The 15,763-nt window shown below is 39.3% G+C and overlaps 1 protein-coding gene across 3 annotated transcripts in view; it reads right to left on the bottom strand.

Annotated features, from left to right (window-relative positions):
• Positions 1-1,832: 1,832 nt before the first annotated feature.
• The window catches only part of LOC127952159 (zinc finger protein 845), a 177,127-nt gene continuing 163,196 nt past the window's right edge, over positions 1,833-15,763 (bottom strand). For 2 of the 3 annotated variants that reach the window (XM_052550520.1, XM_052550522.1), the window contains exon 2: positions 1,833-5,389. In XM_052550520.1, the coding sequence (XP_052406480.1) occupies positions 3,503-5,374 (1,872 nt within the window). In that variant the 5' untranslated portion in view covers positions 5,375-5,389 and the 3' untranslated portion in view covers positions 1,833-3,502. Of the gene's footprint in view, positions 5,390-6,039; positions 9,941-15,763 lie in introns of those variants that run through there. The other variant, XM_052550521.1, reaches the window with a different exon arrangement.

Raw genomic sequence — 15,763 nt, 5'->3', positions numbered from 1 at the left:
AAAACCTCTCTCACAGGTTATTTTAAACAAATAACGGTTAGTTTGCCAATACAATTACCGGCCTAACACCACTACCAGTTCTAACTCCTCACCAGGAGTTTTACATGAACTGGGACACAACACAGCTCTCTCGGGGTTAACACAACACCGTTCTTTAAAGCAGCAGTCATCCACACATGATCTACACCAAGGAAGCAGGAGGGTGAGCTCGACAAACAGACAATCCTCACTGCTTATATCCACACGTTGACATGCTTCAGCTGCGCCCACTTAGCAGCTGCATCTGTTGCTCTAATGAGCAGGGAGCGAGAGAGAGAGAGAGACACAAGAAAATACACACCACTCACAGGTTAACACTTTTGACACCACAATTACTTTCTAACACGTAACAATAACTCCAAAAAGTCTTTAGTTTTATTATATTCATAAGAGAAAGATGGTCTGTACCGTTTTTTTCCCAGAAAAACTCGAGCGCCTGGAGGCGTCAGCTAAAGAATCACGAGCACGAGTAGGCTTTTGCGTTTAGAGCGTTTGGAAGCTGTGACATTACCGTGAGGAAAACAAACATCATCCAAAACAAACCATGGCTTACAGTCAGATTCGGACGTATATTTATTATCCAGAATCAGATCCAGAGGCTGAAATGTAAGTGATCAGTCAGTTATAAGTGATCAGTCTTTAAGAGAAGGACTACGTGTGAACCACTATGGATGATAAATTCGCTCTGCTGCCTTATTATTATTTTGTCTTTAATTAATTTGTAACGCCAAGAAAGAGTTAATCTCTCATGTTTGAGAAGAGCGTGATGCCGTGTAGCATCCATTAAATGTGTGGGACACCAACTCCATTTCTCTTTCATTTCATGGATTTAATGAGTTATCCGAGTCAAAGCGGACCACTTCAACGACTACAGGCTCTAATCCTCCTGCGCTCGCGCTTGCGGTGTGTGTAAGGTGTACATGTGGAAAGTGCAGTTTGATGACAACATCGCATGTTGTTTACTTGATGTGCTTACGCGCCGATAGCGAAGTTAACAACACAGAGATATTTGAAGCAGTTTTACTCACCGCCTGCGGTTCCAACACATGATCGTGACCCTTTTTCGTTGGGATTGCATCATCCTTAAGAAATAAACGATACGCAAATCCGTCATCAAACTGGGCCTTGTTTGTAAAACAAGCATCTTCGAAAAGCAGGGAACAAACACAAACACTTGCACAACTCCGTTGATGCTCTGTAAAAATAAACTCCATCCACTGGTCCCTTAATGCTGTTTCTCTTTTGGTAATACGTGCAGGGTTGTCTTGCCCTGGCAACCAAAAACACACTTCTTTTGTGACATTTGGCGACGCTCTCGCTCTGATCAGTGAAGTCTGTTGTGCTCTCAGTGCTCTGCTATATGGGAGCGCGCGCTCTTCCGGCAGAAGTGCCTCAGGACACATATAAGGAAATTCCGCTCCATCTAACGTCACACAGATCCATACTCGAAAAAAACTTTACGAAACTTGTGACAAACCGGAAGAGGTATTTTTGGAACAGAAATACTCCTTCAAACGTACAACTTAATTTTTTAAATTTTGTCCATGTTTAGCATGGGAATCCAACTCTTTAACAGTGTAAAAAACTCAGTATGCATGAAATAGCATTTCACCCCCCCTTTAAATTATAAAATTACTTTTTCCTGATTCACATAAAATCTGCAGACAATAAAAGTAGTTGATAAAATATAAACAGTAAAGATAACAATACATTAATAATTAATTTTTATCAATAATTATATTTATTCAGCATTTAAACAGTGTTAAATTACTAAATGCACAACAGACACAAAATCGGAGTATACCTTTTCTTCAAATCTTTATTGTCTTACACTGGATATATATAAGGATACAATAAGGGTGGTACAGCCCTTTCAGCAAATAATATATAGATTACATACACTCCCCTAAAGGATTATTAGGAACACCATACTAATACTTTGTTTGACCCCCTTTCACCTTCAGAACTGCCTTAATTCTACGTGGCATTGATTCAACAAGGTGCTGAAAGCATTCTTTAGAAAGGTTGGCCCATATTGATAGGATAGCAACTTGCAGTTGATGGAGATTTGTGGGAGGCACATCCAGGGCACCAAGCTCCCACTCCACCACATCCCAAAGATGCTCTATTGGGTTGAGATCTGGTGACTGTGGGGGCTATTTTAGTACAGTGAACTCATTGTCATGTTCAAGAAACCAATTTGAAATTATTTGAGCTTTGTGACATGGTGCATTATCCTGCTGGAAGTAGCCATCAGAGGATGGTACATGGTGGTCATAAAGGGATGGACATGGTCAGAAACAATGCTCAGGTAGGGCGTGGCATTGAAACGATGCCCAAGTGGCACTAAGGGGCCTAAAGTGTTCCAAGAAAACATCCCCCACACCATTACACCACCAGCACCAGCCTGCACAGTGGTAACAAGGCATGATGGATCCATGTTCTCATTCTGTTTACACCAAATTCTGACTCTACCATCTGAATGTCTCAACAGAAATCATCAGAGACTCATCAGACCAGGCAACATTTTTCCAGTCTTCAACTGTCCAATTTTGGTGAGCTTGTTCAAACTGTAGCCTCTTTTTCCTATATGTAGTGGAGATGAGTGTTACCCGGTGGGGTCTTTTGCTGTTGTACCCCATCCACCTCAAGGTTGTGCAAGTTGTGGCTTCACAAATGCTTTGCTGCATACCTCGGTTGTTTCAGTCAAAGTTGCTCTTCAATCATCTTGAATCAGTCGACCCATTCTCCTCTGACCTCTAGCATCAACAAAGCATTTTCGCCCACAGGACTGCCGCATACTGGATGTTTTCCCTTTTCACACCATTCTTTGTAAACCCTAGAAATGGTTGTGCGTGAAAATCCCAGTAACTGAGCAGATTGTGAGATACTAAGACCGGCCCGTCTGGCACCAACAACCATGCCACGCTCAAAAATAATAAAACTAAAATTATAAAATTACTTTTTTCCTGATTCAAATACAATCTGCAGACAATAAAAGTTGATATAAAAATATAAAAAGTTACATATAATTACATTTGAATAGCATTTAAACAGCAAATACAAAAATTAGATAAGTAAAAGTGAAAACTAATGAGCTTGATCTCTCTACTTTGCGTAAAATTATAGATGGTTATCAGTTGCATTGGTGTTATTATTCTTACAATCCTGCTTATTAAACATATTGAGCATAATATGAAAAAATTTAACATCATATGAAACTCAAAAGAAAGCACAATGATATCACTTATATTATGAAGCTAAATGATACACAAGAATAAAACTTTGTGACAGGGATCTTTGGGGACGAACTCTGATTGATCAGAATCTCAGTTGAATCTGCTGGTTTTGAAGATTAACTTTATTCACTGTGAAAACTTTACATACTGTTTGTTTCTTTGTCATGTCACTTGTAATGTTAGATTTATCCAGATTATTCGTCACTGCTTGATCCATTACTGTGTCACATTTGGTGAGGACGCATCATCAGATCTGAAAGTGCTGAATCTGAAGATGATTTACTGTGTTTCTTTTTTCTATGACTTTGTAGAGAAGATGGATCATTGAAACCCTTCCCACATTCAGTGCAGAGATATGGTTTCACTCCAGTGTGGATCCTCTCATGTATTTTCAGGTGTCCTGAATCTCTGAATCTCTTGTCACAGTGTGAACACTTGTAAGGTTTCTCTCCAGTGTGAATCCTCTCATGTGTTTTCAGATATCCTGACTGACTGAATCTCTTGTCACAGTGTGAACACTTGTAAGGTTTCTCTCCAGTGTGCATCCTCTCATGTTGTTTCAGGTGTCCTGACTGACTGAATCTCTTGTCACAGTGTGAACACTTGTAAGGTTTCTCTCCAGTGTGAATGTTCATGTGTCTATAAAGGAGTGATGATTTTCTGAAACTCTGTCCGCACTGATCACAAGTGAATGGTTTCTCTCCAGTATGAACTCTCATGTGGCCCGTAAAGCTCCCTTTCATTGCATAACTCTTCCCGCACTGATCACATGTGTACGGTTTCTTTCCAGTGTGGATCCTCTCGTGTGTTTTCAGGTTTCCTGACTGACTGAATCTCTTGTCACATTGTGAACACTTGTAAGGTTTCTCTCCAGTGTGAATCCTCTCATGTATTTTCAGGTGTCCTGTCTGACTGAATCTCTTGTCACATTGTGAACACTTGTAAGGTTTCTCTCCAGTGTGAATCCTCTCATGTTTTTTCAGGTTTCCTAAATCTCTGAATCTCTGGTCACAGTGTGAACACTTGTAAGGTTTCTCTCCAGTGTGAATCCTTTCATGCAGTTTTAAATGGCTCGCTGTAGTAAAAGTCTTCTCACACTCAAAGCACATGTACTCTCTCACACCAGTATGTATTTTCTGATGTTCTTTCAAAATTCGTATTAATGAAAAACTCTTTCCACACAAATGACATGAATGTGTTTTCTCTTTTGTATGAACTCTGAGGTGCTGGTTCAGGTCTGAAGCCCACAGAAATGTTTTCCCGCATTGATCACATGTGTACAGCTTCTCTCTAGTGTGGATGTTCATGTGTACCTTTAGACTTGCTGATCGTGAGAAACTCTTCCCGCACTGATCACAAGTGAATGGTTTCTCTCCCGTATGAACTCTTATGTGTGATGTAAGACTTCCTTTTAGTGTGAAACTCTTCCCGCACTGATCACATGTGTGCGGTTTCTCTCCAGTGTGGATCATCTCATGCTGTTTTAAACTGGTCGCTGTAGTAAAAGTCTTCTCACACTCAAAGCACATGTACTCTCTCACAACATTATGTAATTTCTCATGTTCTTTCAAACTTTGTTGATGTGAAAACCTATTTCCACACAAAAGACATGAATATGGCTTCTCCTTTGTATGAACTCTCAGGTGCTGCTTCAGGATTGAATCTCTAAAAAATCTCTTCCCGCATTGATCACATGCGTATGGTTTCTCTCCAGTGTGAATCCTCTCATGTGTTTTAAAGTTTCCTGACCGACTGAATCTCTTGTCACAGTGTGAACACTTGTAAGGTTTCTCTCCAGTGTGAATCCTCTGGTGCGTTTTTAAACTGCCCGCTGTAGTAAAAGTCTTCCCACACTTAAAGCACATGTACTCTCTCACATCAGTATGTGTTTTCTGATGTTCTTTTAAACTTTGTATTAATGAAAAACTCTTTCCACACAAATGACATGAATGTGGTTTCTCTTTTGTATGAACTCTCAGGTGTTTCTTCAGGACTGAAGCACACAAAAATGTTTTATCACACTGATCACATGTGTGCTGCATTTCTCCACTTCCGGCATGATTTTTCTCATCAGAATTATTCTTCTTTCCACTCATTGTCTTCAATCAACTCTGAAACAAAAGTAAATCTGTCAGTACCATGTAAAAAAAAAAAAAAGTGAAAGGATGTAGTAAAGTGAAAGGACATAACCCTGATTATAACAGCAGAAAGTAGACAACTGCATTACACGATTTTGATCCTTTTGATGCAATTTTATAAATTAAATGTCCCTGAATCTTTCCATGAATGAGGTACACTGATCTTGAAATTATTGGTTTTAAAATATTATAGGAGATTTGGCCCGCTGCCCTGTTTTGTTTATTTTAGTTATTATAATTACTAATATTTTAGATTCATGCCTTCTCAATGTACCAAAGTGATCATTTCAGTTTTTTTTTTCTTTCAATAATAAATGGATAATAAGTCTTGACTGGCATTGCTGCAATAAATGAATCGGCTCATGTTTGTTCCTCACTCAACCAAAGTGGTCAGAAGAAGCAGGGAAATGTAGCAACATCAATGACCTGTTCAGAGCTTCAAGCACAGGTCTGTTTCATTTGTAAAGATAGTTTTGTCTTTATTAATGTAGTTGAGTATTGTAACTGTCAAAGGACATGTTTTTCAAGAGAAGCCATCTAGAGAGGTTAAGCGCTCAAAGGCAAATGCATTCATCACTAATGTGAAAGCGTCAGATAAATCAAGAATAGTGTCAAAGACATACAGTGTTGGAGTAAGCAATTCAGTGGATTCAAACCGATCCGACAAAGTCATCACTGTGCCTTCAGTTTCAAACTCAATCACTTGCAGGTATTGTGGGGAAAGCCACTCCATCCACAAATGCCAAACGTTTGCCAGTAAGTCTGTGGAGGACAAAAGGAAGTTCATATTAGACAATAACCTGTGCTTTGGCTGTCTTAGGAAAGGACACAACTCCAAGGATTGCAAGAGTAAAGCTACTTGTAGTGTATGCAAGAAACATCATCCAACACCACTTCATGAAGACCGCCCTTATTCTACAGCAGTCACATTTTCTCATGCTATGCAAGCAGAACAAAACACATCGTCACTTTCCTGTTGTGTAGACAGTGGCGATGGTGGAAGTACATCAATGATAGTGCCTGTATGGATTTCTTCAACTTACACACCTGAAAGGGAGATCTTAGTTTATGCCCTTCTGGATACACAGAGCAGCAACACTTTCGTGGATCAAGAGGTATGTGAGAGGATGGGGGCAGTTTCAGAGCCAGTCAAGTTAAAGCTTACAACAATGATGGGAAAGGATTCCATTGTTCAGAGTGAAAGAGTTAGTGGGCTCAGAGTTAGGGGCTTTACTTCTTATGGCTTAATCAGTTTGCCACCTGCCTATACTAGAGACTTCATTCCACTTGAACGCTCCCACATTCCTACTCCTGAAACTGCTAGAAGATGGAATCATCTGAATGAAATTGCTCAGGAAATTCCAATGCTGCTGGATTGTGAAGTTGGACTTCTGATAGGTTACGATTGCTCAAGAGCTTTGGCACCTCGGCAAGTCACCACAGGAGGTGATGACGAACCATATGCCATCAGGACAGACTTGGGTTGGAGCATAGTAGGCTCTTCACCTAAGATTGCAAAGTCAACTGAAGTTACAGGCCTGTGCCATCGTGTATCTGTTAAGGAACTCCCAAATCTGACACCTACCTCAATCATCAGAGCCCTTGAATCAGACTTTGGAGATACAAATCCAAGGGAAAGGAGCATATCACAAGATGATATACAGTTTATGCAACTTATGAATGAGAAAATTCACAAGAACTCAGAGGGACACCTTGAGATGCCCCTCCCCTTTAAGACACGCCCACAGTTACCTGAAAATAAGCAGCTAGCTCTGGTGCGATTGAAGCGCCTGAAAGGAAAATTTGAGAAAGACCCAAAATTCAAGGATGATTATGTAAAGTTTATGGAAGGTGTCTTCAAGGATGGTGATGCGGAGAGAGCTGAACTCCAACCTAAAGAAGGAAATGTCTGGTACATTCCTCACCAGGGAGTATATCACCCTAGAAAGCCAGAGAAGATAAGAGTTGTGTTCGATTGCTCTGCCAAATATGATGGCACCACATTAAATTATCACTTGTTAACTGGGCCTGATCTCACTAACGGCTAACAGGGGTACTTTGCGGGTTTCGCAAATATCCAATAACAATTATCTGTGATGTAGAAAGAATGTTCCACAGGTTCCATGTAAGCCAGGAAGACAGAGATTACTTACGGTTCCTGTGGTGGGAAAATGGTGATACAAACACCGAGCCAAAGGAGTATCGCATGAAAGTCCATCTTTTTGGAGCAGCATCCTCTCCTGGCTGCGCAAATTATGGAATGAAGTATCTTGCATGTCAAAACGAAAGAGAGCATCCTGCAGCAGCCAGTTTCATCAAAAGTAATTTCTACGTTGATGATGGGCTCATTAGTGTGGAAAATGTGGACGCAGCTATCAAACTAGTACAAGAAGCCCGAAATGTGTGTGCAAAAGGGAAATTGCATCTTCACAAGTTCATCTCAAATGACAAAAAGGTCATGGAGTCTATACCTGTCAGTGAGCAAGCCAGCGGTGTTCAAGATGTGGAGCTTGGCTCTGATGAACTTCCAGTCCAGACGGTGTTGGGAGTTAAATGGAGTGTAAATAGTGACACCTTTTCCTTTAAAGTAGCCCTGGATGAGAAACCAGCAATGCGGCGAGGATTCCTCTCAACAATAGCATCTGTTTTTGATCCATTAGGCTTCCTGGCTCCCTTTCTCCTATTAGGAAAGAAAGTACTACAGGAGATGTGCCAAAGGGGCATTGAATGGGATGATCCACTCCCCAAAGAGTTAATGCCACAATGGACTAGCTGGCTAAATGAATTGAAGGATCTGCACAATCTCCAGATTGCAAGATGTTTTGTTCCTGACTATCTAGGGACTGTCCAGAGGATCGAACTCCATCACTTTTCAGATGCGAGTAGCTATGGCTATGGTCAATGCTCATATATTCGAGTGTTGAGTGAAGACAAAGTGCACTGCTCCTTTGTTATTGGCAAGGCAAGGGTTGCACCCACAAAAGTCGTAACCATACCCAGGCTTGAGTTAACTGCTGCGGTGATCTCTTCAGCAGTCAGTAGAATGTTAAAGGAGGAGCTGGAGCTCAAAATTGATCAATAATATTTTTGGACCGATTCAAAAGTAGTCTTAGGCTACATTAACAATGAAGCCCGTAGGTTTCACGTTTTCGTAGCGAATCGAGTCCAAAGAATTAGAGAAACGACTGACCCTGAACAGTGGCATTATATAGACTCTGAACAAAATCCTGCAGATCACGCTTCCAGGGGCCTCAAGGTGTCAGAGTTGATAAATTCGAATTGGCTCACTGGACCTAAGTTTCTCTGGGAAAGAGAAATTATCACATCAGAGACCACTCCAGAGCTTCTGATTGGTGATCCTGAAATCAGGGCAACGCAAGTGCTACAAACAAAGGTAGCAAATGATGAATTTTTTTGGAGCGGTTCAATAGGTTTTTGAAATGGCACACTGCATTGAAAGTTGTTGCTCGAATTCAGCAGTTAGCAAGACACAAGGCAGTTAAACCCATAAATGTCGAAGACATGAGAAATGCTAGCATCAGGCTTGTAAAATTGGCACAAAGGGATGCCTTCAAAGATGAGATACAAAAATTTAAACAAGGCAAATTGCCAAATAGTCACCCTTTGTTCCAACTTGACCCAGTACTGCAAGATGGTGTTCTTAGGGTGGGAGGGCGATTGAAGAAAGCTTCCCTACCTCTAGACACGAAGCACCCAGCAGTTCTTCCAAGAGATGGTGTGGTCACCCGTCTCATCGTGGATTACTGCCATGAAAAGACTCAACACCAAGGCAGAGGACAGACCCTTAATGAACTGAGAGGAAATGGTTACTGGGTTGTTGGTGTCAGCAAAGTTGTGGCTAACCTCATTAAGCAATGTGTTATATGCAGGAGAGCTCGCAGGCCAAGAGAGACACAGATGATGGCGGATCTACCTGCTAACCGTGTTGACTCCTCTCCACCATTCTCATACTTTTTTTTTTTTTTCACTGTGGGATGGATTGCTTTGGGCCATTTCTATGTTAGCAAGGACGGAAATAACATAAAAGATATGGTCTCATATTCACCTGCTTCTCCTCAAGAGCAATCCATATAGAGATGCTAGAAGATCTAACCACTGATGCCTTCATAAACGCCTTGCGATGTTTTATTGCAATCCGTGGAGCTGTAAGAGAAATCAGATCGGATCAAGGGACAAACTTTGTTGGGGCAAAAAACGAGCTGACAAAGGCTTTGGAAGAATTGGACAAGGAGAGATTAATTGCTTACCTATCCCAAAAGCAATGTGATTTGATTTTGAACGTACCTGATGCCAGTCACATGGGAGGGGTTTGGGAAAGGCAGATCAGAACCATTAGAAGCGTTCTAAGTTGGGTCCTTTCACAGAGTGCAGGAAGACTGGATGATGCCTCCTTGAGAACTTTCTTCTATGAAGCCATGTCAATCATAAATAATCGCCCACTCACCTCAAATAACATTAACGATCCCAAAGGGCTAGAGCCACTTACCCCAAACCATTTACTCACCATGAAATCTTCTGTCCCTCTGCCTCCACCTGGGAAATTTGTGCCAGAGGACCTGTATGCGAGGAAGAGGTGGCGCAGAGTACAATATCTGACACAGCAATTTTGGAGTAGATGGAGGAAGGAATATCTGGCAAACATCATCCTTAGACAACGGTGGCACTCTCCAAGACGAAATGTAAAGATTGGAGATATTGTCATTGTCAAGGAGGAAGAGCTTCCCCGCAATGAATGGATACTTGGACTAGTGCTTGATGTCTGTGCAGATGAAGACGGATTGGTGCGAAAAGCCAAAATTCAAATAGGAAATAGGAAGTTATCGAAAAAGGGTCAACGACTGACTAATCCATCAATTCTTGAACGTCCTATTCATAAATTAGTGGTACTTGTAGAGAACAATTAAATCTGATGTATTTTCCGATCTTGAGACTTTTAAGTGTCACAAGTTCATCTGGTAGTCTTGAACCAAGAGTCTGAGATATGTGATTCTAATATCTGGTTTGTGAAATTACTAATTTTTCAAACTTTTACCTAAAGTTAATCATAAATTGTAGTAATTTGGTGGGAGTGTAACTGTCAAAGGACATGTTTTTCAAAGATATGTGTATTATTTATGTTTGTTTAAACAGTCTAATCAATTTGAGTTCATTTATTGTTTAAAAGTAGAGAATGTGCTCACTTAGAATGTTTAATGTCATGGGTTCTTTAAGAAAGAGTTAATATCGAAGCGTAACAGGTCATATGACCAGGTTGAGTTGAATGCGGGACCGCTGCATTATGGGTTGAAGAAACATGGATGCAGAGTAATGTTAATGGTATACAGAGCCTGAAAAAGAATAACCTTTATCTGCATGGTCTAAGACGGCGCACACGGTAATTCATCTTTAAATCTGTTGTATTTTCTGTATAATGTTGTTTTATATCAGTTTATGTAAACAGTGTTATGTGTAAATCGTGATGTAATCGGATTCGGATTGTCGCATGTGTTCATTCGCGTATCAGCGGACATTTACATGAGAGACTTGAAAAGAACTCGACTAAATGCATATTTTGAACATTATATGCTTTATTTCTTGTAGTTTTCACAGTGTCTGCTGGAAAGAGACAGAGACATAGAGACAAATAAACAGCAAAAAAAGGACATCTGTATGAAGCGTGGCTCATTTCATTAGACCAGTGCAGCTATAAGTATTAAATTTCTAGTATCTGTTAGGCTATAGGGCACCCCATTATTATCATCATTCAGAATGCTGTGCTAAAGGACATGAATATTGATTGTAAAGTTACACTGTTAGCAATTGATGTAATTTTTACAATAAATTTTACAACAACGCATTATTCATGTTTTTGTTGTAAATGCAAATGCATGATGGGAAATTAACGGACAGTCCTGTAAAATTATTGTAACTACACCGTAGAAGCATTTTTTTTACAGCAACCGCATAGCATTGTGGGATCGCTGCTGTTTGAATTTTGAAATTGCGCGGCCAACGGACGTTACCAGAAGTATTTTTACATTTTTTTGGAAGAAAGAACATGTCTCAGGTATGTAACATAAAATTTGTTTTATAAGTCTTTATATATTAATACTGGTGATCTGAGTGAGTGCTGATTGTTTCATTTGGTATAATTCAGTGGAATAGGTTGGAGTTAGTTAAAATCGCGTCTTCATACTCTATCCAAATTTCCATTGCAAGAACTTTACCCAGAAACTATGGACTTTGGGCTGGAACTCGGTGTGCTTCCACCGCAGCTACCATGATCTAAATAAAGTTCTGGGTAAAAAAAAATGCCCCTCAGAAAGTCCCTGCTCGCGAGGTACTTGTTCAAAGGTAACGTTACTGAACTTTCGGGAGTGGAAATGCAGCATTGTAATTTCAACCGCCATTTCTTTTGATAATTTTTAAAATATTACTGTCATCGTGTCATGAAAGGTATAGTGTTTTAACTATTTCAGGTGAGAATGTAGTTGTTTAAAACTCAAATATGCGGTTTATTTATAAAGACTGCGTCTATTAAAAAATGTGTTTCACTGATGTCGGAGACGGTCAACTCCACGCGATCAGCGGGAGCTCAGTGATCATTAATCCGTCGGGAGCACTATCAACTCGGCTAGACCTTCTGACATTTGCCGCTGGCTGTGATGTCTCTTTAGTGATTAAGCATAAAATATAATTTGTTTTGGGTGAACCTAACAGGTAATCTTTGGTCTTTATTCAGTTAAATCTTTTAATATGTTAAAATGAAAAAAGGAGACAATAGGCTACTGTTTGGTATAATATTTTGTTTTATATAATGTAGGCCTAACGTTACACATTTCCCTGAACTTCATTTCTGCGGCTATTAATATGTTTAACGAATGAAAATGAGAACGAAAGGAGGCAGTGGTGTTTGATATCATATTTCGTCTTATTGAAATGGGGGGGGGGGGGTCGGTGGAAACGCGTCATAACTGAACCACGGTCATGAACGGTCAAGGCAGAAGGAAAAGACTGTAGACACTCCGCAGAATCAGCTGCACACTGGCTGCTAGATGGAACATACGTTTGCTTGCTTTAAGCCCTGTTAATAATTGTCATATGGTTATATGTCAAAGAAGAAAGGAAAGGCTGTAATTCAACATAAGCCTATTGCATCCATAAAATGCCTAGTCTAAATTAGGAAAAACCATACCATAACTTTGTCTCCCACCTGATAAAATTGGTACTTTTGCCCATCCTGCCAATACTGCCACTCATGCGTGTGTAGTGAAGCATTCTAGTGCTCTTTTAGTTATCATATTGTGTATGCATTTCAGGAGAGGCACTAAGTGCAGACAAATGGATGATGAAAACTGTTTGCACACTTATAAAGAAAATAGACTCTATGATATATTCTATGCATTGATGTCAAAAGACAGGTTTCCATCCAATTCCTTTGCACCTTTTAAGCGCATTCGTAGAAATTTGGCAAAGAAACCCTATAACTGGAGAGCATTTCCATCAGCTCTTTTATGTAAATTAGAAATGGACAGGAGAACATAGAGTTGGTATTGCCCTGCAAGACATTTATGTAAACATTAAAATTTTCATTAGATGTGATTTTACTTTTTCCTTTCTCTTTGGAGTGTTACAAGCTCTTGGTGAATGAAGAAGATCTGTATAGGGTGGCCATATGCGCCGTTCATACGGGACACGTCCCCGCCAGGATTTTAATATTGCCTAAAACATCCAGGTCGATCGAGAGCTAAAGAGAGCAGAACAGACAGCTCCTTATGCTTTTGAAATTGCTCTCATGTGTTTGTTTGTTAGGTTGAATTGAAGCGTCACTCTTAAACGCTGTTTCTATAAAAAGGGAAACTACTTTGTTTGGCCTTCCAAAAGAGAACACGACTAGAAATCATGTTTATATCACATTTATTAATGGGTTTTGACATTATAATGAAATAAACATTATATTTAAATGTTTGTCTCGTTGCTTCGGCCGGAAAGGGCCCAGTATGTTAAGAGGCATAACATTTCAGTCACATGATAGCTGATCAATCAGAGCACACTTCACTTTTCAGAACGATGAGCTTTGTAAAAATCAACACGTTTCAGAAGGCGAGGAGAGGAGTACCTGTAGAGGAGAAACAATAATGTGTTTTTTTAACCTTAAACCGCTTAAACATTTCATTACACCAAATACACAAAATAGTGTTCTTTTTAGCAACGTCAAATGACCCATTTTGCAGACACTTTTGTCCAAAGCGACATTCAATTTATTGTATTGTTTATTGTTATGTTGTTAAATGTGTTGATGTTAAATAAATGCATCAACGTCATTTTTTTTCTACAAGCAAGTTTACTTTTTATGTTTTTTTTTGTTTTTTTTACACAGTATTTATCATTACCTGATATGAAAACTTGTTTTCACTCTCTCTGTTTTTAGAGCTTTTTGTGGAATCAACTCCAAGATGTCAGCAAAGCAGAGAAGAGACAGGGGATCAACGCACCTGTCTGCACCCTATTAAGAAGACTCCTGGGCTTTGAGTTGATGGGCTAGTATTGATGCCCACCAACACCCCACAGCTTCCCCAGTTCAAGACTGGTTGGGACCTTTTATTATTTATTACCATGTTCCCCCTGATGATAGACTGTCTGGACGTCTGGAAGTGAGCTAGATTCTTCAGTGAAACTGTAATTTTGTTTGTATGAAAAAAAAGATAAAATAAGTTTGTAATATGTGATGTTGCATAGTGTGTTAATAATAAAAAAATAATAAAAAGTTGCCATTGTTTTGGTTTTAATTTTGGAAGATGGAAAATTGCAGTATTTTATTATATTTAGAAATTACAATATATTTTGAATTACAATATTCAGTTGTAATTGTCTCCTGTAAAATTAAAGGAAATTCCTGGCAACTGAGTTGCAGTAAATATACAGTAAATTAAAATAAATTACAGCATTTTACTGAAATAATGCTACTTTAATCACAGTAGCACTGCTGTATAAATACAGGACTCTATTGTATTAAAAAAACAATATATTACCTGTAAATTCACGGCAATTAGTTGCCAGGAATTTCCTGTAAAATTACAATAAATTTTTAACAGTGAAAAAAAAATTGTTTTTAATACACTATCAGTCCTAGTCAAAATATCAGTAAAATTGTTACGTTTTTTTAAAGAAGTCTTTTCTGCTCATAAGCCTTTATATATTTGATCCAAAACAGTAAAAACAGTAATACTGTGAAATATTTTTATTAACGTAATTTATTCCTGTGATCAAAGCTGAATTTTCAGCATCATTACTCCAGTCTGTAACTTGATCCTTCAGATATCATTCTAATATACTGATTTGCTCATCAACAAACATTTATTATTATTATTATTAAACTGAACAAAATTAAAAACTGCAACACTTTTGTTTTTGCCCACATTTTTCATGAGCTGCACTCAAAGATCTATGACTTTTTCAATGTACACAAAAGGCCTATTTCTCTCAAATATTGTTAACAAATCTGTCTAAATCTGTGTTAGTGAGCACTTCTCCTTTGCCAAGATAATCTATCCACCTCACAGGTGTGACATATCAAGATGCTGATTAGACAGCATGATTATTGCACAGGTGTGCCTTAGGCTGGCCACAATAAAATACCACTTTCAAATGTGCAGTTTTATCACACAGCACAACACCACATATGTTGCAAGTTTTGAGGGAGCATGCAATTGGCCAACAGAACTGTTGCCTGATGTTAATTTCTCTACAATAAGCTGTCGCCAAAGGCGTTTCAGAGAATTTGGCAGTACATCCAACCGGCCTCACAACTGCAGACCACGTGTGACCACACCAGTCAAGACCTTCAAACCAAGCATCTTCACCTCCAAGATCATCTGAGACCAGCCACCCGGACAGCTGCAGCAACAATCAGTTTGATAACCAAAGATTTCTGCACAAACTGTCAGAAACTGTCTCAGGGAAGCTCATCTGCATGCTCGGGTCTTGACTAGTGTTGGGTGATATGGTCATATTTAAATCATCATATCATCAGCACGTAAGATTGTTGATACACTATTATCATACATGGTTGCAAGGAAGCAAGACGGGGGTGACAAGGCAAGACTTCTGCAAGTAAGTGCGAGCCACACGGTAGTGATGACTACGTGTGAGGAAAAGAGGACGCGTTGCAGGTATAGTCTTGGATTGCGAAAATGGGGTCTGGGAATGTCAAATCTAAGATTGGTCTTGATGATTTGGACAGTCAAATTTACAATGACATATGGAAAATAATTATGGAAGTCATACCCTGGGTTGAGAATCATGGTTTTCCAAAAAAGAAAAGGTACCTTTAGCATAACAGCCCTG

Source organism: Carassius gibelio, chromosome B3, assembly GCF_023724105.1.
Source record: "Carassius gibelio isolate Cgi1373 ecotype wild population from Czech Republic chromosome B3, carGib1.2-hapl.c, whole genome shotgun sequence".
Taxonomy (NCBI): Eukaryota; Metazoa; Chordata; class Actinopteri; order Cypriniformes; family Cyprinidae; genus Carassius; species Carassius gibelio.
The sequence above is the reverse complement of the archived record's forward strand: the minus strand, read 5'-3'. Positions and strand labels throughout refer to the sequence as shown.